The 27,243-nt window shown below is 40.5% G+C and overlaps 1 protein-coding gene across 5 annotated transcripts in view; it reads left to right on the top strand.

The window, feature by feature from the left end:
* The window catches only part of nectin1b (nectin cell adhesion molecule 1b), a 212,093-nt gene that overhangs the window by 89,343 nt on the left and 95,507 nt on the right, over positions 1 to 27,243 (top strand). For all 5 annotated transcript variants that reach the window (XM_077566637.1, XM_077566638.1, XM_077566636.1 and 2 more), the window contains 2 exons: positions 1,021 to 1,138; positions 6,556 to 6,707. In XM_077566637.1, coding sequence (XP_077422763.1) covers positions 1,021 to 1,138; positions 6,556 to 6,707 — 270 coding nt within the window. The remainder of the gene's footprint in view (positions 1 to 1,020; positions 1,139 to 6,555; positions 6,708 to 27,243) is intronic.

Below are 27,243 nucleotides of genomic sequence, written 5' to 3'. Positions count from 1 at the left end.
AATTGGTAGGAAATTTTTAGGAGATATTGTCGAAATGTTATGGGATAAAAAGTGAGATTTTGTTAATAAAAATAATTTGGGGATTTTGGGAAGCATAATTTTTTTATAGTTTTCGTTGATATTTTGGTGGGGTAAACAATTGTTTTTCTTGGGATTTGGGGGGGGGCTAAATTGTTTAGAAGTTTGGTTCAAATATTAGGGGTAGTACTATTCTCGGAAGGCGCAGGGTGGACATTTGAAGACATTACTTGTTTGATGTTTTGGGCAGAAGATTTTGTTGAGATTTTAGAGGATGAAGAATAAATGGCGATTTTGGAGGAGTTTTGAGAGCGAAAAACATTTAGGTTTCGTCATTTGCGGGGATAAAATGTTTAAGTTTCTTTTTTTTTCAAAGATTTTGTTGGGATTTTGGAGGACTACATTTTTTTAGATTTTGCTGGGGTTTGGGGGCAAAGCAATTTTTTTTTAGATTTTGTAGGGATTTTTGGGGAGTAAAAAAAATATAGTTCTAGTTGCGATTTTGGGGAGGATAAAAATGTTTTTTAAATTTTGTTGGGATTTTTGGGTAGTAATAATGGAGATTGTTTTTTTCGCTTAATTTTTTTAGGTGTAAGATATGGAGATTTTGTTGGGTCTTTAAAACTAGATGTGATCAAACGAAGGCTCTCTACACAGCAAACTACTGTTGTGTAAAGTTAAATATGATTAATTTTTCAATGTTGATGCTTGATACAACAAAAACACATTTGTCATTCCATTTTTTTTTCTGCTCCCAGTAAACTAAACAAAATGCATTTGATATATCACAGGCACGTAGCTACAAGAGTTGTTGACAAAAAATGTGTCCGTGACGAGTATAGACTGCCGTATGAACTTGGGTTTGAAGCCAAGCGGCGAGGACAGAACGCAACACGTCTGTTTTGAGTACAAGCAAATTCCTGCCATTTTTTTTAAAATCTGGAGGTTTGGTAGAAGCGCGTTTGTGTGACCCAACCGCCCCCTCGTGTGCTCGCTCCGCAGACGAACCCGAGGTGAAGATCGAGGGCTTCGACGCCAACTGGTACCTGAACCGCCAGAACGTGCAGCTGACCTGCCGGGCTGATGCCAATCCGCCGGTGACCATCTACCAGTGGAAACTGTGAGTGCCGCCCACGCTTCAATAAAGCATGCGTGGCTGTTGGAAAACTGACTTTTAAACAAATGTTTTTACTCTACTTTTCTTCTCTTTTTTTTACCCACATTTTGGGAGTTTTCCATGCCAAATTATTTTGCTTGTGATTGGTAAAGTTTTTTTTACCTACAATTTTTTTTTACCCAACTGCCCATTATTTTACCCACATTTATTATGTTTTTTACGTCACCTTTTTTTTGACCCATATTTTTGTTTGTTTCTTAGAAACCCAAATTATTTTCTTATTATTATTATTATTAGTGTATAAAAGAAACCCAAATTATGGTTGTTTTTTAATTTTATTTATTAATTTTATTATATTATAAATTTAAAAAAAAGACACAATTTTTTTTTTCCTCACAACCTTTCACCCATTATATTTATTTATTTACACAAATTATATTTTGGACGTCTTTAGTTAACTGAAATTATTTTGTTGTTGTTTTTGCCCTATTTAACCCACATTTATTAGCTTTTTTTTTTAATTGTCTTTTAGACCCAATCTCTTTTGTTTATTTCTTTTTAACCCAACTGTTGTTCAACCCAACTCATTGCTGTTATTTTTGTTTGTTTTTTACACAATTTTTTCCCCAAACCTTTTCTTAACCTGACTTAAACAGCTTCTTTTTCTTGCTTTTTTTAACTCAACCATTTTGTTGTTTTTACCCACATTTATTTATTTGCCTCTTTTACCCATTCTCTTTTTATCCAAATGTTTGTGACTTCATGCAGAGCGATGCACAGCTCTATTGATTTATGGGCCTTTCTTTTTTTTTCTTATATTGTTTTGCAAAAGCCCTCATACGGAGCAGACCTGGCAGGCTGCTGTATGACAAATTTGCAAACCCCCGCGGGTAATAAAGCATAATAAAAACGCATAATGAACACAAGTTAACAGAACGAGTGGGCGCGCTCAGCTTGGTGTCCATGTGGCGAAGCATTTTTAAAATGATGAGAGCTCGGTCTCTTTGCATAGCAAAGTCGACGCGCGTCGTCAAGAGCATAACAATCAGCCCTCGTGATAAACAGCGAAAGCATTCTTGACTGTCACCCAAGTGGAGAAAAAAAAGTCTCATTATAAATTCAGGTGCAATTACGTTGATCAATGAAACTTCCTTTAAACGGATTTCTATGCTGAAGAGCATTCACGCATACTACACAGTGTTATAGTTATTTTTGCAGCAAAATATTTCTGATGATTATTCCCAGCAGTTCATTTGACATGCCTTTCTACATCCTCGAATTCCTACGTTCCATGGAAATAAATGTTGTGAAAATGAAAGTGTCATTTAATTAAAAAAAAACGTATTTTTTTGCGTTCCGCATTTTCTGTAACATTACTAACTCAATGCAGACAATTTACTGTTACCAGCTTCCACATTTTCCAACTAATTAGAAGCATTCCAAATAGTCTTTCTATTGAGTTAATACTTGCTAAGCATTTTTGTTCCTACGTTCCCCAAATGTCTTCTTTTCCCTCACTTCCGCATTTTTGCATTAATGTATGCTATATCCAGTTGAAATGTGTGAGACCTTTGACATATTCAAATCATCGTTCCACATTTCTCAACCAATCAAAAACATTGCAACTTAAAGATATTCGCAAAATTAAGACATTTTTCGATTCCCCAACATACTGTATTTCCCATTTAAAAAATAAAAAAAAATGAAAAATAAAAATAAATAAATAATGGAAAAATAAAATAAAAAAATGAATAAATAAAAGGATTTAAATTCAAAATGTTCCCCCAATTCCTTTTTCCAGCATCCCACATTTTTCCACAACAGCATTCCCAAATCAGTGCAGACATTTTCCATATTTAGCTTCTTCCACATTTCTCTACTGAATGAAGTCATTTCAATTGCGATTTTTTTTTTTTAATTTTCACATAACCCCTAAATTTAAAATATTTTATGGTATTTTAAAATCTCCTCTCCCTTTCTATCATTTTTTTCCAGTTCCACATTTCAACATGTTTTCCATTTTAATTAATGACACATTTAGGTTCAATGTCATCTTTTCAGCTTTGACGCACAATTTCCACAGAAATTGGATTCTCTTGTTTATCTTCATGAATTTTATTGACTGTATAATGCATGACACTTCTTTGCGTTGTGTAAACACGACAAGGATATCTTCAGTGTCCTTGCCGTGCCGATTCTTTCTGGTTGTTTGTTTGTTGTGATGGCGATAAGAAGCTGACCCGAGGTGGAGCGTAATGGCTCAATTGGAGCATAGATGGCAAAAACAAACACAGCTTTTATTTGGGGTCTGGCTTTAAACGTTTTGGGATGTGATGTAGGATCTGTCACACAAACACTTTGTTTTTCACAAGAGCTTCAATGACTGACAATTACATGATTTATTAGTAGCGGATCTGCTGAGGTTTTGGGTTCAAATTTATTCCTTCTGTGTGGCTAATTAAGTAAGTACATTTGGATGCTGTTTCATATGCTAATTTATATAAGATGCTAGCAGCTGCTAATCTAACGCAGGCATGAGTATTGAGACAAATGAAAAAAATCACGGTACTAATACGAGTATTGATGAAATGCTAACAAGCTACAATTGCTATGCTAACATACAGAATAAGAAGATAACCTGCGTGGAGAAAGGGAGGACATTTCTTTCGTGACGGCTTTAAATAACGCATTTATTTGTATTTTCCTACCGTACCGGAAAGCCTGTTCCATCCATGGACACTATTGGGGCCCTTTTGTAAACGCCAGCCTTGAGCCCAAGTACACAGAGATAAATGTGGCAATTTATGCGGTAATTGCTCAGCGGAGGCGAGGTGAGCGAATAAGTCACGCCGGCCGAGTGGACGTAGATTAATAGATCATTGTAGCCACGCCACAGGCCTCCCTCCAGTTAGTGGCTAATGAGGCGCCTTTATGCATGCAGATATATACAGTATATAAATATATACATAGCTTTCAGCAAGAGAAGCTGGGATAAAGAAGTAAAAGGACGATGCAGCGGGGAGATAAAGGCGGCAGAGAGGAGAGATGTGATCTAGCAAGACGAGGGCGCAGCGCTGACAGATCAGAGGGGACGGCCATTGGCGTGCTGAAAGCGAGACGCCAAATTTGTTGTGAAGGCTCCCCTGGGCTCGGCGGTGGAGGTCAGCGCAAGGCTGTGACGGAAGCGTCCGGAACAGGCTGGTCCACGGCTTGCGTCACTCTCAAACGCACACACACACCCAGCACATAATGTCGTAGAGCAAAGGTCTCACTGCATCCAGTGACATTCATGTCATCGGTAGGACATCAGAGAGAGGTTTAGTATTCCCTTCTCATCAATTTTTTTGACAGATGTGATGTCACTTCCTGTCCCGCCCCTCACTTCCGGTCTAAGTCCTGCCCTCACATCCGGTCTGAGTCCCGCCCATTCACCTTCACGTCCGGTCTAAGTCCCGCCCTTTCACCTTAACTTTAGGTCTAAGTCCCGCCTCTCACTTCCGGTCTAAGTCCTGCCCTCACATCCGGTCTGAGTCCCGCCCATTCATCTTCACGTCCGGTCTAAGTCCCGCCCTTTCACCTTAACTTTCGGTCTAAGTCCCGCCTCTCACTTCCGGTCTAAGTCCTGCCCTCACATCCGGTCTGAGTCCCGCCCATTCACCTTCGCGTCCGGTCTAAGTCCCGCCCTTTCACCTTAACTTCCGGTCTAAGTCCCGCCTCTCACTTTCGGTCTAAGTCCTGCCCTTCCATCCGGTCCGAGTCCCGCCCCTTCACCTTCACTACCGGTCTAAGTCCCGCCTCTCACTTCCGGTCCCACTCCCTCTACCCAAATATGGACTTCATATGACGTCATAGGTGGCTTAGAACATGTCCCGACATGTCCCTGTTTTTGGCCCCGCCCCCTATGCCCAAATATGGATTTCCTATGACGCAATACTTCCAATGATCTGGAACAAGTCGGGTCATGTCTGAACATACTACATCATATTTCAGTTTTTTCTTCTTCTTTTTTCTTTTTCCATAGAAGAAAAAAAGAAGAAGAAGAAAAAAATCAGTTTTTTTCTTTTCTTTTCTTTTTTGTAAGAACAAGTTAGTTGCTGTTCATATTGAAAACATCAAAATAACGCACTCGCCATGGTCCAACACTCGCGTCCATTCACGGGCAATGAGGCTACTCGTTGTTGGAAGTCGATACCTTCACTTCACAAACACCCCCCACCAGCACCCCCGTTTAACAGAATGGAGAGGCTACCTACCCGATGCATGACCTGATCAAACGCAGGCGAGCGGAAGTGTTGCCGTGGCGGCAAACACCTGAGGCGACCTCTCATTGAGACGTTATCGTTCGATCAGCTGGTCGCCCGGGGGGGGGTTAAGCCCCCAAACACAAACACTGAACCCCACATCCCTCCTGCAGCGCGCATACCTGTTAAACATCCCCCCTCAGGCTGCAGCTTACCTGTTGGGACCCGGTTCCCTGGTAATTTAGTGTGATGGATTACGGTTGAGTTGCAACTCTAATGTAACACACAACTACACGCTTATTTTCCTCTATTTTCTGTCCTGCAAATGCTCTTTTTTTTTTTTTTTAACTTCCCCCAAGGGCAGCTTTTTGGTGTAGTTGTAATAGAATTCTAGCCGTGCGTGAGTTGTGACCTGATGAAATGCAGACAATGAGACGGTCGAAACGCAACTGTCCTCATACACTGACTATTTATTTTTCTCATCAAAAAAAAATGTTAATGATTAAAGATGTTTATATATTTTTTGGGGCTCATTTAAATCATAATGTTTCAGTTTTCTTGTTTACATTTCATTTTATTTCAATATATTTTTTCATATTTTTCTTCTATTTAAATTTTCATGAATTTTTTTTACTATTTTTATTTGAACTTTTTTTTGCTTATTTCTATTAACTGAATGTTGTTTTCTTTTTTAATCAATGTAATAATGTATTTTAATGAAATATTTTCATTTATGTATGTATTTATATTTCCTTTTATCTACATTTTATGTTTATAATTGTCATTATTATTATTTGTAGTAGTAGTAGTAGTAGTATAAATTTGTAACATTGGGTAAATAAAAATACATTACAATTATAAGAAGAGTAAATACATACGAGTAAATAAAATCCTTATAGAATACTAACAGCAAAAAAACATTGCATTTGCTTTCAAATTAGTTTTTTTTAATTTATTTTTTATGAAATTGACTTTTTATATTTCTGTACAAAATAATTAAGATTCTCTTTTTATTTATATGTTTTATACAATATTTCCCCTTCAGGCTGCAGTTTCCCCATTGGGACCTGCCTGGCCGGGTTCCCTCGTAATTTAGAGTGATGGATGATGTTTGTGATACATGCGCTGTCTAATCGCATTATTTTACTAACACTGTTCCCCCCCCCCGCCATCTTCCAGCTTGAACGGCTCGCTGCCGAGCAATGTGGAGATCAAGAACAACAGCCTGTTCTTCAAGGGCCCCGTCACCTATGACCTGGCCGGCACGTACGTGTGCGACGCCACCAACGGCATCGGCACGCGCACCGGCATCGTGGACGTCAACATCACCGGTAGGCGCACGTCTCTCTGCTCTCGCTTGTTCTTTTGGCTCTTTCTGGCATGGCTTCATAACCGACAACAGCAAACAGCTACTAACCGAGCTACGAGCCGTCTACAATGCTATGTTGTTTTGCTAACAGCAATCTAGCTCTTTGAGTGAGTGAGTAGCGACTGGGTAGTGTTATGTGGACATTATATGGATGAGTGACAAGCGGCTGCCAAAAATAGCCAGTCGCTAAGTGCCAGCTTAGTTTCATAAGGTTATGAAGTTGCTAAAATGCTAGCTGGTAGCTCCTAATGAGTGAACGACGCGCAGGTTGGTGGTGTTTAACAGACTGGCTGATTAGCAGTAGCCAAGAATGATAAGTCGCAAAGTGTTAGCTTAGCACTGGCTAAGTGATTGCCAAAATGCTAGCTGGTAGCTTTTGAGTAAGTGAGTGGCGAATGGGCAGCTGCTACGTGTTTAGCTCATGCTGCATTCGAAGATGGTCGGATATATCCCAGTTGCTTTTTCCCAGTTCCGATCTGAAAGCGTTTGAGGCGATAGTAAACAAACAAAATGGTGGATTGGGACAAATTGTTTTTTATTTTGGTCCTCAAAACTTATTTTGACCTCCAGCGAACTTACCTTCTCCTAATTTTGCTTAATTTATAGTTTTTATCTTATTTTATAAGCAATTAGGAGATAGCGGCATACTTTCACGTACGTTGTGTTACGTGAAGTTTTGTTGAACATTTATGAATGAAGAAAGCTATCGAGTAAATTGTGTTTTACCATTCACTGTCTGTGTTTCCAAATAGGCGGCCATTGTAGAGTGACGTCACTTGTAGTCCGTCGGTGAAGTCGGGGTCCTTTTCAGCAATTGGTATTTCCGAGTTTAAGGGGGCGTTCCCGTACACACTTCCTGGTTTGAACTCGGAAAAGTCAGACTTCCGACCACCCTCAAACGCAGCGTTAGTACTACATAAGATTATGAAGTTGCTCAAATGCTAGCTGGTAGCTCCTAATGCGTGAATGACGCACAGGTTGGTGGTATTTAACAGAGTGAGTGATTAGCGGTTGCCAAGAATGACAAGTCGCTAAGTGTTAGCTTACCACTGGCTAAGTGATTGCCAAAATGCAAGCTGGTAGCTTTTGAGTAAGTGAGCGGCGAATGGGCAGCTGCTAAGTAAAGGACCGATGTTGCTAAAATGCTAATTGGTAGCGTTTTAGCTAAAAACAGGCGATACCAGATTTTTATTGGACAGCAGCAAAATGCAAATGTAGCACCCATTAATAAGGCTAATAGCTCTTTTTTTTTCTGGAGAGCTCATTATTGTTCATTCGGTAATTTTACCGATTTGACATGACATCATCATTGCTCTTTTTTTTTTGTATGAAAAAAATTTAAAAGAAAAGAAAAAATAAGGCTAATAGCTAACAGTCAAATCATCGCTTCGAGTTATTATTTGTAGCTTTCCATTGTTAGCGACAAAATGCTCTCGTAACATTAGCAGCTAGCGTCTCACTGACTTTCTAGCTAGGTCTTCGATGTAGCTAATGATACATAGCTGCTAACAGGTAGCGTAGCAGAGCGTCGTGATTACTAACGCCGGAAGTGTAGGAACGATGGCAAGTGACGCACTACCTGGATCGACATCAGGGAAATGGCTAGCGGGTTTATTGATGCGATGGATGATTCAACCCCCTTGCGGTGGGCGGTGAAACATCCGACTTTAACGTATGGATTTCCTTCTAGGCGGGGGTGGCGGTGTTGCAACTCTCAAAGCTTGTTGTTGACTCACTTCCTGTCTCTGGGAACAGCTGCCATACAGTGTCTTTTTTTAATTTGCTATTCTTTCCTGATAAGGGGGGGGGTGGGGTGGGGGGGGTGGATTGTGTGATCACTCAGGTGTGAGAGGCGGCCGTTAGTCACCAGACAGGAAAGTGAGGAAGCAATCGGCTTGTACCAAGGGCCCCTGAATGCGACAATGCCTCGCAAAGACAAAGAGGGAAAGGCACTGAAGTCATTTTCTATATTTATTGTAAATGAGCAGGCTTTGTTCTATTGCCGGCGTCTGCGTCTTTGTGTTGAGTGACTCCAGAGAGCCCGTACTTCATTTAAGCACATTCAGCTGCTGGATGTTTGCATACGCCATTTGAATGCAGGCTGCTTTTCCGCATTGCTTTGCAGCTCACATAAAGTGTCCTGGTATGAGTCGATGAAGAGCAATCGAGCCGCAGCCTATCTAGGCAGTCAAGTCGTAAGATCAGAATTTACTTGTGTCCGCTGGTGGCTGGTGACAAAGTATTTGTTTCTACAATATGCAGCAAACTAGTGTTGATTTCATCAGCCATTTTTCAATGTAGTCTCAATTTCAATCACACTTGTTAGTTTTTATCATAGTCAACTCTTCCCATTTTTATTTAGTCACCTTTTAGTCGACTATAAGTCGAGCATTTTAGTTTTTATTTTAGTCCAAAAAAATATAATTTTATTCGTCTAATTTTAGTCAACAGAAACTTCAACATTTTAGTCTAGTTTTACATTTTACAATTTTACATTTTTTGTCAGCAGATAATGAACATTTCCATCTAATCTAAAAGTACTTCACATAAAAATGTTCTCTCACACAACAGTGTTTCACAAGTGGCTATTATGACTCCATGCTACAAGCTAGTAATTTAGCTCGCATGAGTTAGCGGTCAGATTAACATTGTTGGAACGTTAGCCTACGGCTGTTGCATTCATGTTACGTTGCACTTGCTAGTGGCAGATTTGAAAGGTTTGTCACTGTGACAATTAGCAGAGATAGGATTTTACAAAGTCAGAATTTTCATCTTATCTTTGTTTGTCAACTAAAATGGCCATAGATTTTAGTCCAGTCGTGAGCAAAATTGTCATCTTTATTAATCGACGAAAATGCATACTGATTTAGTCCCGATTTTTGTTTATTAATAGTGGTTTGAGTCTAGTCTAGTCTAATTTTCGTCAGGTGAAAAATGTGTGTTAACGAAATCATTTTTTAGTTTTCGTTAACAAAATTAACACTACAACCAAAGTCCAGTTTTGTCCAAGTTCCCAAAGGTTCTCGATCCTGCTTTTCAGACGTAAGCAGTAAGGTCGCAGTCGAACCCGGCGCAGCTGCTGGGAGTTGCGACATGGCGGCCTGTCAAACTGCAGGGCAACAGATGAGTGTCAAACACGGGCTTGGTTACTGTTTGATGAGGAATGCGGCGGCGTGTCGGAACCTGCCCACGCGCCTCTCGCTCGCAGGTGCTACGTGGCGAGGAGATGAAACTGTTTCCTGGTCCCATGCGGGTCTGGACTTGTTTTTGTCATGTACAATGCCATTTCCTTGTTGATTCTCTGGAGCGTTTTTGTAACAGCACTTGAAAGTCACACTCAGGGTGTCTTGTAAGTCGGGGGTCTTAAATTCTTTTGGGTCCGAGGACCCTCATAGTCTACTATGTGTGTTGTTTGTACATGTTAACATGACCTGTCGACAAAACGTTTAACATTGCTTAGCTAGCGACCACATATTTAACGTTTACGATTGTTCACCAGCTCTGTTTGATTTCCGAGCAGCTATTTTTAAGTGTTTTGGATAAAAACAGGCAATACAGGCTTTTATTTGGGTAAAAAGCTTCCTATTGTCGGAGAGAAAGAGCAACAAAATGCTTATTTATGATCATGATACTCTTGGGGCAAGCTTAGCACTGATTTACTGACCGCTAACAGTGTGCGGTTGCTAGCAGGTAGCATTAGTCCAGAGCTATTTGATTATGAATTAAGCTGTTATCTTTGAAATGATAACAGCTTAATTTATGCTCACTTGAAGATTAGCGGATAGTGGGAATGTGCAGCTGGCAAATTAATTAACATTGTTAGTAGAATGTGCGGCGAGCTGTGTGATTAGCTACAAACAAACTCTTGACTTCCTTTGTCCTCTTCCAAGTCTTTTTTTGTGTCTTGTGTAGTAAATCAGCGATTTTAAAGAGTTTTGGATCAAAGCATTAGATACAGGATTTTTATTCAATCAAATGCTAACAAATGCTAGCATCCTATTGACTGAGAAAAAGTGCAGGAAAATGTGAATGAGTGATGAGAAAACGCTAAATCTGACTGTGAGCTAACAGTGTGTAAATGCTAACCGCTATCATTAGTCCAGACCGATGTCATTTTTGTGGTCTCGAAAATGCTAACAGACTGTTTGTTGTGGTCTAGTAACTTCATTTTTTGGTATTGGTTTCCGGTCAATTCTTGTTTCTTGCCTCACAGACAAGATTGTTTACCTGCTCATGCATTTGATTTCCAAATGCGGCTTTAAAGGGCAGAAATGTAATCATTTCATATTTAGTCAATAACGTGTTCGCGGCTTGGCCTTTTCCCGCCGCCTTCCAACTGTATCCGAGGCGCTGACAAAAAAAATATAAGAAGTCCGGCGTCTATCACAATCGGGGCGCTATCCGAAAGCGCCGCCGCCGCCGCCGCGCGCGACCTGCATTATGCATGAGCGTGGACTGACACAGCAATATACGCCTGCCAGGAAAAACATCCCCGCTTCCAGTTTTGGCCGAGATAAAACGTCCGAGACAAGCTGTTGTGTATCGGAGGAAATCTGTTTTCTCTGCGCCGGCAAGCAACACTGATGGAGCACTTAAGAGAGGCAAATTTTAATCAAGCTCTTCGCTCTTCGCGCCGCCATTTGTCAGCGCTCAGCAGATAGCGGCGGCCAAGGAGTGCCTTGTTTCAATTAGTTTTTTTTTTTTTTTGGGAGGGGGGGGGCGTCGAACCGCGGCGAGTCACGTGGGCACCGAGCGCTTCTTTCAAGGACGCGAGTCGCTCGTTGCAATCTAATGAAGCGCCCCTCGTCTTTTAATCACGCCTTCCTTAAGATAAACGGAAGAAAAACAGGCCTGTTTTACCAAAACAAATAGCGTCTTCCCCTTTCGCTCCCAACTCTACAGAGGTGGAGCTGACAAGTGGCCCGATCCGATTAATCAGCCCGTTCGCCAAGGGGCGTCCGATGTTAAAAACACAGCAGAGGCTTAGCCTGCTAATTAGCCACGTGAAATTGCAATTCGGGTTGGATTTCCAGCAATCAAACCACATTTTGTGTGCATGAAAATCTGTTGGTTTGCTAACTTTGGTTTAAGCTTGAGCCGATCTAGTCTGAATAGAAGTCAAGGGGAATTGTATTTTTGCCCGCCATCCAATTCTCAACAATCAAATGCAAAGTTTTGCTCTTAAAGCAACACTAAATACCATTTGAAGCTTCAATTCATATTTTCATAAATCTGCTGATGAAACGTTGACTTACAGCTAGATTAATGAAACCCTTGTTATGATGGCCTGAGGGGGGGGGGGGGGGGGTCGATATCATTTTTACTGGCACTAAACAACTATGAGGTGGGCAATAATAATAATGATAAAAAGCCTACAGGATTTCACTCGCTGGCGAGGCGAAAGACTCCAAACGCGAAAGATTTCCAACCGACGCCGCCTTTGCTCTCCGCTCTTGCGACGAAGCTCTTTTTAGTAGCTAGCTTTCCATGCTCAAATCAAAAATAATAACAATATGCGTGGTGGGGGTGGGGGGGGGGGTGACGCTCCCGATCGCATGTTGTTTCTTTAGGAACGCGACAGAGGCTTTACTTGCTTTCTAAGAATAACAAAAGGTGGCGTGAGTAGCAACCAAATAAATAATATAGAGCAAACTCGTCACGACAGTCGGGGATTCCTTTTAAGAGTGATTGATGTGCAAACGTTGTTCTTCCTGCAGGCTACTTGGCAACAAACTTTATCGATGAAGAGTGCCGACTTCAATTTATCTGAGAACCATCCTGGGCAATATAGTTGGGTTCACTTTTTAAATCTGACATTTTTAGCATTCCCATTGACCAAATTCCCGTCGTTCATACTAAAGTTGTGGGGATGCCAGCCTCTCATACAGCCAACTAACTGGATTCAAATGTAATTATTTTTCTTTTTTTCTTTTTTTTTCTTCTTTTCTTTTTTTTTCTGCAGAAAAAAAAACATTTTTTTTAAATGTAATTGTGCCCACATTTGGCAAAACCAAACCAATTCCCAAATCTCAACCCCAATATCTTGCCACCGAAGAACTACTGATACGCTAATCGATCCAAGCAATAAAATAGTTGAGCTCAAATTAATTTATGCTCGTCTGGCTGTTGAGATTGCAAATGTTTGATCAACTAATTCCCGACAATCAAAAGGGATGAAAAGCTGCTGATGTGCTACGTAATCCACACAGCAAATCGGAAAGGTCAAAATTCATTTCTACTCGCCCACAGTTGGCTGCTGGTCGATTTGAGTGCGCGCGTCATCTCGGCAACACTGTGGCATGTTTGTGGCTAACTTCCATCCATCCGTCATTTTTTCTTCTTCTTCTTCTTCTTCTTCTGCTTATCCTGGTCAGAGTTATAGACGGGCTGAAGTCTGTCACACCTGTCAATCACAGGCCTGACACATGCTATATTCCAAGTACTAGGAAATAGAAACAATTCTAGAAAAATGCAATATAATGACACTCAAAAGTCAGAGTTTCTGCTAGCGAAACTGAGTTTGGCATTTATAGTGTTTACAGTTTGTAGTTTTCCAAAACTTTGGACAATGATGATTGTTTAGTCTTCCATGAAACGTGTTTTTGTGACCGTGAAGGCGTTTTTGCTCTTCAGTTAACCTCAAATACTTTTTATAAACCCAAAGACAATTGAGATCATTCACTCTTCAGTTTGCCTAATGGATATTTTTGTAAACATCAAAGACCATGGAAAGTCTTCAATGACCCTTCGATAATCCCAAAGACGAGCGTCTTCAATGACCCTGACGTACGTTTATACAAACATCAAAGACAACGGAGTCTTCAAAAAAACCTTAAAGTACATTTTTGTAAACAATCAAGGGCGATTAACCGTCCACAATGAAGCTAATGCTTATGTTTGTTGTAAGCGCCAAAGACATTTACGAGTCCTCAACCTAATGTTTGTTTTGGGAAACATCAACAGACAATTTCGAGTCTCAATGAACATTACGCACACTTTTGTACACTTCAAAGCAAATGTGGAGACTTCAAACTAACCTAATGGACGCGTTTCCGTAAACGTGGAAAACTTGTGAAATGAACTTGAACCCGTATTGTTGATGTCGGCCACGTCGCAAACCGCTGGAGCGCCGCGCCGCCCGCGGCCGTTTGACAAAAGGAAATCAGGCCCTTCATTACGCTAATCACCTTCCCAAACAAGCACGCTCTGTTTTTGTGCGGCGGACAAATTGGTGCCGCCGTCTTCATTTTCTTGGCCGCACAATAAGTGGTGATGAATGAATGGTCGCTCTGTTCGCGAAAGGCCTCACAATGATGCCGTAATCGCCCGCTCGGTTGCCGTCGTCGTCTTTTGTTTTCACTGTACTGACAAATGTGGGAACGCTTCTTTCGCCTCGCCGTGAGTCGACCTGCGGAAGCGATCGTTTAAAAAATACAATCAAATAAAACACCCAGACAAAAAACTTTTTAGCACGCAGGCGGGAAACCTCATTAAAGCTCGCCATAAAAATGGTAACGATCAAATGCGGTGGCAATGATGTAATTTGATGGGGCTGGTTATTAGGATTAGATATGGTGCAGTGTAAATGATGGCCACAAGATGGCAGCAAAACACTACATGAAGCTCCGCAACTTACTCCAACATAGTTCTTGGTACCAAGATGCCACGAGATGGTGCCAAGGCAATACTTAGGGTTGTGAACCGAATCCGTAAAACCTAAAACTCAGATAAAACTAACACTCCTAACAATGATACGTTTATGTAGTGTCACCTTTTTAACCGACCAAATGAGGGCAACCATAACCGTGATGTAGTCTGCGATGAAAACAAGTTTTATATTCCGGTTTTATCGGGATCAACGATGGAAGAGATGATATCAGATAAGTTCAGGTTCAGCCAGTGGGCGAACCTTCCGGAGATTTCTTTTTCTTTTTTTTCTTTTTTTTTTTTTTATCTGAAGCTTCTTTTTTTATCTGAGTGGAGGTGCACAAAGCTTTTTGTTCAACCACATCCGTCTAGAACAGGAGGCAGCAGGAAAAAACTGAGATGGGCTCAGGCACATGATGAAAAGGGGATTTTGGAAAGGATTGAAAGCCAAAAGCAACTTTTCTTACTTAAGCAACTCAATTTATGATCATTTTTTGGAGATGTGTGAATAATCCTATGCTTCTGTATAAATGTTCCCATGTTGGCAAGAAAGCAATGGAAGACACGTTGACAAAATATACATGCATTGAGATGAAAAGTAAACCCTGGTAAAACTTTTCCAAGAAAGTTTTTCTTACCGTACCAACACAGAAATCAGGTCTCAAGTAGGGATGTTCCGATACAAGGATTTATGCTATCGATTCCGATACAATCATCCAAGATACCAATTCCCATCACTGGGATTAGCTGCACATTTTTCAATTTTAGAGCTGTTCACTAATGATTATTTTAATAATTAATATGACCACTTTTCCAAATGTTCCCAAAATTTATCGTAACATCAGGACAATTTCAATTCTTACGACATTTAAGGTTACATAAAGTAAGCCATGATTAATTGGCGTTAGGACGAGAGATAGACCGATATGTTGTTTTTCAGGCACGATACGATGCCGATTATTCGTAGTCAAGGAAGCCGATAACCGAAGCCGATATTCATTTTCAGTAAGGGGGGGATTGGGGGGATATTGTTGCAATGTCTTAAAGCATTAATGCTTATTGAACAATTTTTCAGACTTTTCAAAATGTACTCTTTTTTTTTTTATTCGTAGACAATATACTTCATTTAAAATTTCTATAATAAAAAAAAATCATTCAGAGAGCTCCCATGATTATCAGTACGTGGAAACAGTAAATGTTAATACCATAGCTCTGTTTTTTCCACACAAAAAAAAAAACTGAAATCTTAAACTTTCACATTTCCTTGTTTTAATATCCAACAAAAACAAAAGGTTCAGAAGTTTCCCAGGGTCAGCAGCATCTCCTATAAAGTTAACTGAAAATTTAAATCAATAGTTTCCTGGGATTAAAATGATTTTAGCTTTACGTTTTATCAGCTGTCAGATTTTGATTAAAAAAAAAAGGCCGATACCGATAATCGTCAAAATGCCCAATATCCGTGCTGATAATCAACCTGACCGATTATTAGCTAGGAATTGAGGGGATCCTTCGAACAAAAGTTATTTCCTGTAAGGCGTCCCTGGACCCCCAAAATGATGACAACAATTGGTTCAAACCGTTATTCTATGCAATTATAAATCATCAGGGCATCGCTGTCGAAGCCACAAATACACCCGTGCGACCTCGCCCATGAATAATGCAAGCCGGCGCGCCGCTGCCGGTTGTCGAGAGCGCCGATTGAGATAGACGCCGACATGACAAGCACATTTCACACGGCGGAGGCAGCGCAGACGAACGGCCGCGCTTACATGTTGATACACGCCGGCTCATCGCTACTTTAATTCCGTAGAGAAGCAGCAGAAGGCGGCGGCTGTTTGTCGTCTGATAAAAAGAAGAAAAAAGCACCGGCAACCGTCGCCTGGCGTGTTTCTCGGCTTCCTGGTGTGTGTGTGTGTGTGTGTGGAGCGGAAAAAAATAGTTCTTGCGGAATAGTGGATGTACCTTGATGTGACGTAAACACAGGAATGCTTCCCCATTCGCATCACGCGGGGAGTTAAGAACGCTTTAAAAGACGAGGCGAGAGACGAACACGGATATCGTTGAAGACTCGCACTCGTCTGATGTTTACAAAAGCATACATTACGTTCGACGGCAATGCTAAATTGTCTTTGATTTTATTTTATTTATTTATTTTGCCTTGGAAAACTATGCATTGGCTTTGCTATTCACAAACCCGTATGATGGGGTCATTGATGGCACTACATTGTCATTGATTCTAAAACGGTTTAAAAAAGAGCTAGCATAGATTCATTGAAGGCTCAAAATTCTTCCGAAATTAGTTGGGTTTCAAGCCACCCATTTTTATTTGAACGTTCAAGAAATGCGAAAATAAAACTGAATGGAAACGCTAGAAATTCGAAAAAGGGCCCAAAATTCGCCCTGAAAAGTTTTTCCACTTAGAGGGGGGTGGATTTTGTTGGGGAAAATGATCTTCTCCTCCGCGTGTTCGTTTTCTGTCGGGTAGTGAGAATGTCGGTTATCCGAATGCAGGCTGGAGATCGGTGAACAGTTCCTTCGAAGGTTTTATTTTGCAGAATATTCCGGACACAAGCGAGTTTACAGAACATCGCTGCAGCTTCTCGCAAGTGTCCCGCTTACAGACACTTACAACCTTCTTATACTATCTTGAAGGGCGGTATCACAAAGGCCCCCACCAAACAGCCCACCTGGAGTTCACCGGACATGAGATAAGACTTTAAAAACATCATTGATTACAGACACTTGGCAGAAATTGCGACATCACTCTCAAAGACACATCCACAGATAAAAGTTCTACTGAGGAAATAAGTAAATTAAAACAGTTATGACTAAATCTGGGCAGAAGATCATCTTCAATTTTGAAGCGCATCGAAAAAAGGAAAATGCGAATTTTGGCTATGGAAACAGATTTTACGAATAAACGCTGACAAGACCGGATACGCGTCGCGCGTTTTGACCGGATATTACGTCACACGTACGTTTGTAGTCCCAAAGCAATGGCGGGCGATAAAGTAAAGGTATGTTTGGTATGACGACGAAACAGAAATCTTTTGGGATTTAATTAAAGAAGCGAATATTAATGCTATTTTAGATGGAAAACAAACGCAAAGAAACGCTACGGTTTATCAAGAATTACAAAAGACAACTCAGACGACGTCATCGCGCGGCGCAGTCGCTTCCTGGCGTGTAGCGCCACCTACAGTGGCGGAGTCCCCTCTCAATATTCGCAAAAGATGGAAACGGGCACGAGTCGCATGTCCGTTTTGCTCATTTTCAGTAAATTCGCTTAAAACATTCGAAACAACATTACACATAACTACATTGATGTTCTAAAATATATGTCTAATGTTATTAATCACTTGGCAGAGCAAAATCATAAACATTCAGCAAAGACTCAAATGAATGTGTCTCATCATACAAAGATTTCTTGCAGTCAATATGTATCACCTCGGCGTCAATTTACTGCTTTCCAATTACCTTGGTCTACCTGCGATTAGGAAAGAGCACAAAGACCTGAACAAAAAGCCTACTAGAACCGCAGAGTCATATTAAACGGTGGCAGAGGTATGCTGACTCCCTTAAACATGTTGAAGAGAAACAAGTGCAGTCCCACTTTTACCATCGGTGTATTTGTAATCATTTGTCTTTAGTTGATTCTATTATGTTCTCTCAAAATATCACCTGACTTGAAACGTATCCCAGGTGCAAAAAAAAAAAGGTTGACAAGCGCTGTTGTAAATGAATTGAATACACAACACCAGCACGGCATGTAGGCAGCACGCTGCCGGGCAGGTTGACTCGTCCCGACCTTGTCGGTCACCGAAACGCTCTTGAAGCGACGCGAGAACGGGCCGGGGGGCCGCGGGACGGCGGCGGAGCGGCGCGTCCTCGCTGCAGGAGGTCTTGCCTCTGCCAAGATCGGCCCTCATTATCCAAATGAGGCATTAGCATCAGCGCGCTTCAAGACCACGCGTACCTGTGCTGTTTAGTTCAGATAGCGCTTAAGCTAATGCTAATTGAAACCCCTGAAATTGATGTTTTAATCCAAGCCGTTCGTTTTGTGGCGGAAAAACCAAACACAATTTGGGGTGATTAATGGTTCTTATGTATATGTTTGTAAAGATTGCACAATTTTGAGTATCAAATAAATTCCACTTGCTCCAAAAAACTTATAAATATGTTCTATATTAAATGTTTTATTTATGTTTTTTTATGCTAGGCTTTGATGCAGCCTCTCAACTGCAAACAAGGGTTGAAGAAATGGTAGTTATTACACAAACGGCCAGCAGGTGGCAACAGAGCAAAAGAGATCAACAAGGGCCATGTTGGAAAAAAAGCTAATTTACTCACATTTCTAAATAGATTTGTGAATAATGTTGAAACTTAGTTATATTCTAATGCTAATTTTACCATCGGTGTATTTGTAAGCTTATGTATATGTTTGTAAAGATTGCACAATTTTGAGTATCAAATAAATTCCACTTGCTCCCAAAACCGTATAAATACGTTCTATATTAAATGTTTTATTTATATGTTTTTTTATGCTAGGCTTTGATGCAGCCTCTCAACTGCAAACAAGGGTTGAATAAATGGTAGTTATTACACAAACGGCCAGCAGGTGGCAACAGCGCAAAAGAGATCAACCAGGGCCATGTTGGAAAAAAAGCTAATTTACTCACATTTCTGAATAGATTTGTGAATAATGTTGAAACTTAGTTATATTCTAATGCTAATTGCTGAAAACGGAAACGGATACAAATATTTTTTTTCTTTGCTGACTCTGCTGACTCTGATCTTTCTTTTGGTAGCTTCCATGTTTTTATAGCAATAGAGCACAATATTCTGTGGGCCTTGCAAACTCAGTCAAAATCCAGTAAAACAGCCGGGAGCGAAGGGGGTTGCTTCAGTGACAAAGGCTGGGAGTTAATAATAAAAATTAAAAGAGAACCGTACCGACGATAATTTTTGGGGGGAGCATCAAAGCAATTCGGTGTCAACAATGAACCCAATGTACAGTTGAGTAAACATCAAAGACAATTTATAAAACCTTAAAAATTCACTACTCTAAGCGTTTAACACGATACGTTCCAAATGAATTTTCACACATCCTGTCCTGGTGAACACACACTGGATTTCATGCGAATTGGACAAACTGTAGCGGGAGCTGATGTTTTGTAAATAATGCAAACGTATTGACGGAGGCTTCGCAAGATGGAGAAGCGGCTCGGGGGCACGCTCCTCCATCTTGTTGTTGTGAAGGAATAAAAAATCACCAGGGGGAGGCCACGTGACGGCCGAGCGCGATTCATCATCAACGTTTGCTTCCGCGAGCTTTGCTTGTTTGGCCTCTCCGGAGGATACGAGCGCAGGACGGGACAGAGACGCGTCTGCCCCGGCGTCCTCCGTCCTCAATGGCGATGTCACGCCTCCCCGAGAGCGCCGTCTCATGTAGGTCAGACGCTGCCAGCTCTGGGTATGTAAAAAAATAAAAAAAATAATCAAGTGGCGATTTGGGGGGGAGGGATGAATAAATAAAAGCAGAAAGAGAGGAAGTGGGATAGTAAAAAAAGAAAAAAAGCTAAGGTTGCTGAAAAAGAGCCCGATCCTGCACATTTGTGCTGACCCAATAACTCGTCCTTACGTCATGTCCACTCTGCATTGCAGCCTCTTGCAGGCAAAAAGTGCATTAAGGAGGCCAAAACCGGTTGTTGCGGCTCAAAGGCGCATGTAAGGAACCATTCGTCAAAATGGCTGCCTTCAAAAATACATGATATTTTTTTAAAGAAAAGTATGCAATGAATCAAATAACTTTCGAAAATATATTTTTTTAAAACAACAAATAAATAAAATTAAAATATTACAAAAAAGAAAGAAGACTAAAATAAATATTAATAAGAATATCACAAATAATTACATTAATAAAATAATTATACATTAAAAATAATACATTATCAAAATTACATCAAAATGTCTACCAAGAGAATTTGAAAATATATGAAACAATAATATATTTTTTAAAATATAACCAAATGAATAAAATGCATAAATAATCAGAGGTGGCAAATCCAGGTCCAGAAAGTATAAACCCTGCTATAGTTTAGCTTTAGCCCCTAATGCTAGCTAGCTAGCACCCTAAAAGGTAAACAAGCATGGGAGCTAGCTAGTTTGCACTCGGGGCTAAAGCCAAACAGTGGCAGGGTTTTTACTTTCTGGACCTGGATTTGCCACCTCTGTAAATGATTGTTATATTAATAATAAAATATCAAAAATGTAATGACATTGGAGATGAATACTTGCACTAAATGTCTAGGTGACAAGTATATTGAATTTGTGGCTTTATATTTGAAAGTAACGCGTGTCATTTTGAGTGCATGGCTCGACGGACAGCTGTCGGCGCCTTCTGCCACTGCTGCTCCTGTGAGATTTTTTTTTTAAAAGAAAGAAGTATTATGGATTCTTACGACAAGAAGCGTCGCCGAGTCTTCATAACATTCGCCGCCAATGATGTCATTAGTGTTTTGATGCGCATGTTTCAGTGTTATCTTGTCCGTACGTGCCCTGAGGCTCTGCCAGGGGAATATTTGACCCGCTTTTAGCTTTTAAAAAGAAATATGTTAAAAAAATAATAAACAAGACCATGCAAGGGCTTAAATACTTTTGTAACTGAAAAAGGTGTTTGGTTGGCTTAAGTCTCGGGCTGGTTCTTGGCCACTCACAGAGAAAAGTTGAGTTTAATCAGTGCAGTCAAATCAGGTTATCAATCTCTTGCCAATCCGGTAAAACAACTTCTGCAATTCTTCCCCCTCTGGAGCTAACGATGCTAATAATTCCTGTTAAGGAACTTGCAAAAATATGTCTACGTTTAACGGCTTCTTTCATGTCAGGACGTCAGGACAGAAACCGGTTATCTCGTCATGAGTTTGGCAAAATTTCCAAGGCAGGTGTCTAAGGGTGGCATCACCTGATCCTTCATGGGAGCCGGGCGGCGGTGGCGCTTTCATGTCCTCCATCTTGTCCGGGCTAATTAGGCTCCGATGACGAGAACGACGACGCACCCGTGAATAGAAGGCCGAGGATTACGGGAAAGCCTTTTTCCCATATTTATCCCGCTTTTGAGTGTGTGGGAGGATGTGTTCCTGGGGAGGGTGACCTCTGATTCATGTGTGTAATGAGTGCCTGCGTCGCCGTAATCCCATTAGGTGGTCGTCTTAAAACCTGACTTGATATTGGAGACGCCGTCTTCACAAAAGAGAGAGACTGGGTCTTTGAATTTAGTGCCATTGGGATTAAGAAAAGAACAATGGAAGCTGCGATGTCTATTATTTGATCTTCTTCAGATGTTTGATTGCTAGGCTGCACCATGGTAGAATAACGTTAGCTTTTAAGCTAACAACAGCATACAGTTGTTTTACAGCTACTACGAGTACGTTGCTTACATTGGAGCAGACAAAGGTTTGCCTTATGATTATCATCAGATTGCATAATGACGAATAACTTTTTTTTTTATTTCTTCACCGGGTTAAACGTAAACTAGCATAGCCATGATCCCACTGTTAGCAATTCGATCATGGTCAAGTTGAGACACCAACATGTGTCAAGTCTTAAATTTTTAAGCCAAAATGGCCTCAAGTTTTCTAATTAATTTTTATTTTGAACACTTTTAGGGTCAGTGGTGTCCTGGGTGCAATTTGCGACCCAGCAGACTTTTTTTTTAATATTCATTTTAGCAGTTCATCATCATGTACTAAGAATAAGAACTGCTGCTGTCAGGTTTAATTAACCTAGAACATTTAATAAACAACAGACAAGGAAGGAAGACAAAAGACTTGATTATTTTTGCTCGTGAGGAGAATGGACAGAGATGTGCATAGATTACAATCTCCTACCCATTCTGAAGCACACTCCGTTAATTAGCCTATTGCTGCTCTAAAAGATTTGGGGACCCACATAGCAGCAACGTGACAATCATCCTGGTTACGTGTCATTGCGCAGACAATAATGCAAACATTTGCAATACTATAAGAGTAAATATGGGATAACTTATGTACATTTATTCTAACAGCTGCTTTTGTCAATGAGGTTTTTCTTAAAAAGGCCAGATAATGTTGGTAACGTCAGTTAGCATTTTGAGCTAACAATAGCATACCATTGTTTTACGGATACTACAAAGTACGTACATGTCTTACATTGAAGCAGACAAATGGTACCTGCACTGACTTCATGGCTTTATCCAGGTTGCATAGCTTCTTGGTTCTTGTGGTGTGTTGAAAACGTAAGTAGGCGTGGCCATGACCCTACGGCTACAAATAACTTTGTTTGCTAAGATAAGGAATCAGCATGCAGGAGGTCTAGTCCAACCCTTGATTGATGTATACATTGATTCAAAGGCGTGTCCAAAGACTTTTGTCTGTCCCACCAAGCATAAAAAGCCTGGACGCACCACTCCAAATTTTCATCTGTGCGTTCCACTAAAGTAAACGTGACGCCGGCAGGAATGCGACAAGCAAACACGGCTGTAAAGAAAAAGAGGTTGTTGTTTTTTTTTTTAAAAATAAGGAGACCTGCAGCCGCTTGCCTTTCCACTTGCGTGTCTGCACATGCAGCGATGAGACATGGCCATTCCTGCCAGAACATGGGTGAGGAGGAGACGAGGGGGGGTGGGGGCGGGGGCTTTTCAAAGTGAAGCGCAGGGTGTGGTAACGTGACAAAGTGAGCATGAGAAGGAGAAGAAAGGAGGAAATGACAAGGACGACGTGCAGACGGCGAAGAGGAAGGACAAATCAAAAGATGACATAAGCAGCTTGTTAGAAGATCATCATCATTTGTTTTCTTACAATGTTCGGGATTAAAACACAACGCGGTCCATCAAAGCTGACGACGAATGTACGCCGTAGATCATTTCTATTTTGTTTCATGCCTTTAGGCACACACAATATGAATGCATATTAAAAGTCTTGCAAAGTTTGTGTGTTAATTTACACAAATTGCTACAGGGATGTAAATCATTTTTCCTTTTATTAATATAAAGGATTCATGTGAATTATGTGTTTTTACATGTAATTGACGGTTCAATAAAATAATAGATTACATTAAATGTGATACATAAACTGTAATATGATAATGGATTAAAAACATGATACATACAATATAATTTAAAACAATATTTATAATTCTAAATGAGAAAATGACTGAAATTTAGAATTAGGAAAGTAAAATTGATTTTCATTTTTGATTGTTTTGTATTGTTTAAATATAAAATATATTTTTGATAGATATATCGTTTCTTTTAGTAGTATCAGTGGCTGATATCAACATTCGGCAGGCTCCACGAGCTCTCGATACCTTAAAATACCTTAAAATCAGCCTGGTATCGGCCCAATATAGTACCTGGTATCGGTACTCGCCCATCAATAATTTTGTGTGGGAAAGATTGATATAACTCCTCACAATATTTTAAGGTAACATTTTTAAAACAGAGTTCAATTAAATTCAATGTTAAAACTTCCTTTAATATATAAAAAATATAAATATATATTTTAATACATATTATATATAAATAAATATTCATATAATATAAGGCCTTGATTGGCATCAGAATGTCTTAATTCAATCGTTCAAAAATCGTAAAAAAATATTAACACATAAGTAAATTTTTATTAGGGATGTTTGATACCACTTTTTTTTCAGACCGATACTCAACTCTTGTGGAGTCACCGACACTAGCTATCGACACCAGCTATCGATACCACTAGTACTTGCATCGATACCCCTAGTACATAAAATTACCCCCCCCCCCAATAGAATTACAGATAATTTTAAAGAAAGACCTATATGTCCCAATATAGTATTTATATAGAAGCACAAAAACACACACATATATACACCGCTGACAGCGCTCTGCCCAAAATTCTCGACACCGTCGCCTTGTCTTAATTTGTGGTTATTGAAAGACTATTAATAGTGTATCATTGGAAGTGACGTAGCAGGTGTGGAATTGTCTCTGACAGCGCGCGGGAGGGTGCCGGCGTTCCACCAACGCGTCGTCGCCAGCGGCAACACCTGCCAACAGACTGATAAAACAGCCCCGATCCTGTTCCCAGCAACACAAGGCAGCCTCTATTAGCGGCACGCCGGGAAAATATTCCAATAGCGCCTTAACCTTGACTTGGAAGCACTAAAACGTACCATTGAGATTAATCGGTGCCAAGATGCGCCGTGAGAGGCAATAATTCAATCCAGGGGCGTGATAGATTTATACAAGCAATGAATAACATGAAATACTGCAGCTTTTTTCTGTATCCTTTTTTTTTTTTTACTCTCCAACTGCGCCATCCCCTGTAAAAGTGCATTCATCATCGCGCTTTCACATCTGACGCGATCAGGTGGAAGATTTACAACCACGGACGTTTTAGTGACAAAATCGAGTGCCGATGTGGGCAGAAGTTTTGGAACATCTGGTTGGAAGTGAATTCGGAGGAAAATAGCCAGTTGTTGGAAGCATGTTTTACTGTCATTGCTATCAGTGGAAGTGACAAAATGGAGAATTTACAGCCTGATACGTGATGGCAAATGTATTGTATTCATGCACATCAATCCTTAAAATATGATACTGATTGATCAGTGGACAAAGTTATGGTGTGCCTTAAATCACGGAGAGAAAATAGAGGTAATTCATTCAGGTCCGCCTAGACGGGCTGTTGTTGGAAATGAAAGAGAAACTTGCACAGATGTAGAAGTGAATGTGGAGTCATGTGATGATCTGCTTTGAAAAACCTTATGGAGGCAAAATGGCGAATGGAGGTAATTTGTGCGGGCACGCCTAGACGGGCTGCCTACCTGCCATATTTCATCATGACTTGTAATATTTGAACATGTGTATCATTTAAATCTCAGATATCGACAACCTCATATTGTGTCGATGGTCTTGAAGACACCATAGAGGTGATCATCCATTCAGGCCCGCCTAGACGGGCTGTTTGGGGAAATGAAAGAGAAACTTGCAGAGATGCAGAAGTGAATGTGGAGTCAACTGATGATCTTGAAAAACCTCACAGATGAAAAATAGTTAATGGAGGTCATTTGTTTGGGCACGCCTAGACGGGCTGCCTACCTACCATATTTGTGTAATTTTATCATGACTTGTAATATTTGAACATTTGTATCATTAAAATATCGGATATCAACAACCTTATACTGTGGTGATGGTCTATTTATGCATTTTAATTGTGAAAGTATGTTATGGATTGATATATTCAGGCCTGCCTAGACGGGTGTCTGCGGGAACACAAAATGGAAAAGTGTTAGCTCAATTGATGGTGACAAATGCATAAAAGGACTATAAAAGTAAAAATGGAGTTGCTGCTTTCAAGTGACAAAGAAAGAAAGTTGAGTGTTTTCAGACCCAACTTGCAATATCCAATGTAGCTTTAATACCTTTTATTCATTAAACTTTGGGATATTCACTGTATGTTGGGTCCAATCTCTGCAGACATCAGGGAGCTATTAGGGATAACAATTGCCTAGATGGGCTGATGTGAAACTGGAAGGCTGTTGCCATTTCTATACTAAATGACTGCACTTGAGAGACAAAGAGAGACACGACATCAACAGGAATGTAAAGTGAATGAATACGTTGCATTCAATGACTTGGAAGCGCTGTTAGTCGGGTGTGGTATTCTCCTGGCCTGAGGAAGTGGATGATGTCATCGATTTTGCAGGCTGCGACACAACTTTTCCTTTGTTTGACTTGTCGAAGCGAAAGCTTACAGAAGCGGGAATGTTTCCGTGTTTGCCACGTTAATGTGTTGGTTCCGCACCGCGGGACACGATTCTTTTGTCCACTTTTGGTGCAATTTTGGAAGTTGCTCTTGAATTGTATGACGGCTGCTTGGTCTGCTTTCTGGCTGCTTTTCATTGCCTCCAAGCTGCTGATGATCTGTGATTGAACGCCGCCATGTTTGTTGCTCGTCTAATGAAAAGCGCGTGGAATTCCGATCAATTCCAGGGTCATGCATGATTTTGGGGGGGGTTTTCAACTCACTGTGCACGTTTGTATGGAGCCCCGGACATGACATGGGATTTAAAAAAAATAATAATTTTATTGTTCTTACAGTACATTGCAGATGATTCGCTCTAACTCAAGATTTTGAGTTCTGAGATTTCTTTCTTAAATTACACAGCTGCACATTTATAGTAAACTTTGCTACTTTAATCTAGCCAATGATGATTAGAGTGATCGACAACAAATTGTCCCCAAGTGGACAAAAATAATACCTGCACCTCTCATGTTTATAATTTGGTACGATGCTTTAACGTATATGTAAATATTACAATCAAATAATAATTAACAATATTTAGTTGCTAATTCGCAGATTTTTTCTTTTGTGGGGTTGTTCAAGATCAGAGTTCACCGATTCCAGTCCTCGAGGTTCAGAGACCTGCAGGTCCGAGATGTTTCCGCCCACTAGCACACCTGATTCATATAATCGGATCATCAGCATTCCTGATAACGATCCTGATCTTTATTATCAGGAGTGTTGGTAGGCGGAAACATCTCAAACCTGCAGGACTCCGGACCTCGAGAACTGGAATTGGTGAACCCTGTTCTAGATTGTAACCCCAACGATAAACGATTACTGTATTATAGCCATTTTTTTCCTGTCATGTTTGGGGTTCTGTACTTGTCTCAATTTGCATGCCGCCTCATTTGGGTTGGGAGGTTCAGGGGTTCCGCCTCTGCGGGTTTTGGGGGGTCCTCCCTTTCCCCTTTGCTTTCCCGTCCTCGTCTTTCCCGTCCTTCCATCAGCACAGTTGCACCTCCTCCCACCAGAGCACTGACACACTCCCTTCCA

Source organism: Vanacampus margaritifer, chromosome 5, assembly GCF_051991255.1.
Source record: "Vanacampus margaritifer isolate UIUO_Vmar chromosome 5, RoL_Vmar_1.0, whole genome shotgun sequence".
Taxonomy (NCBI): Eukaryota; Metazoa; Chordata; class Actinopteri; order Syngnathiformes; family Syngnathidae; genus Vanacampus; species Vanacampus margaritifer.
Note: the sequence above shows the minus strand (reverse complement) of the source record. Positions and strands in the feature narration are given on the sequence as shown.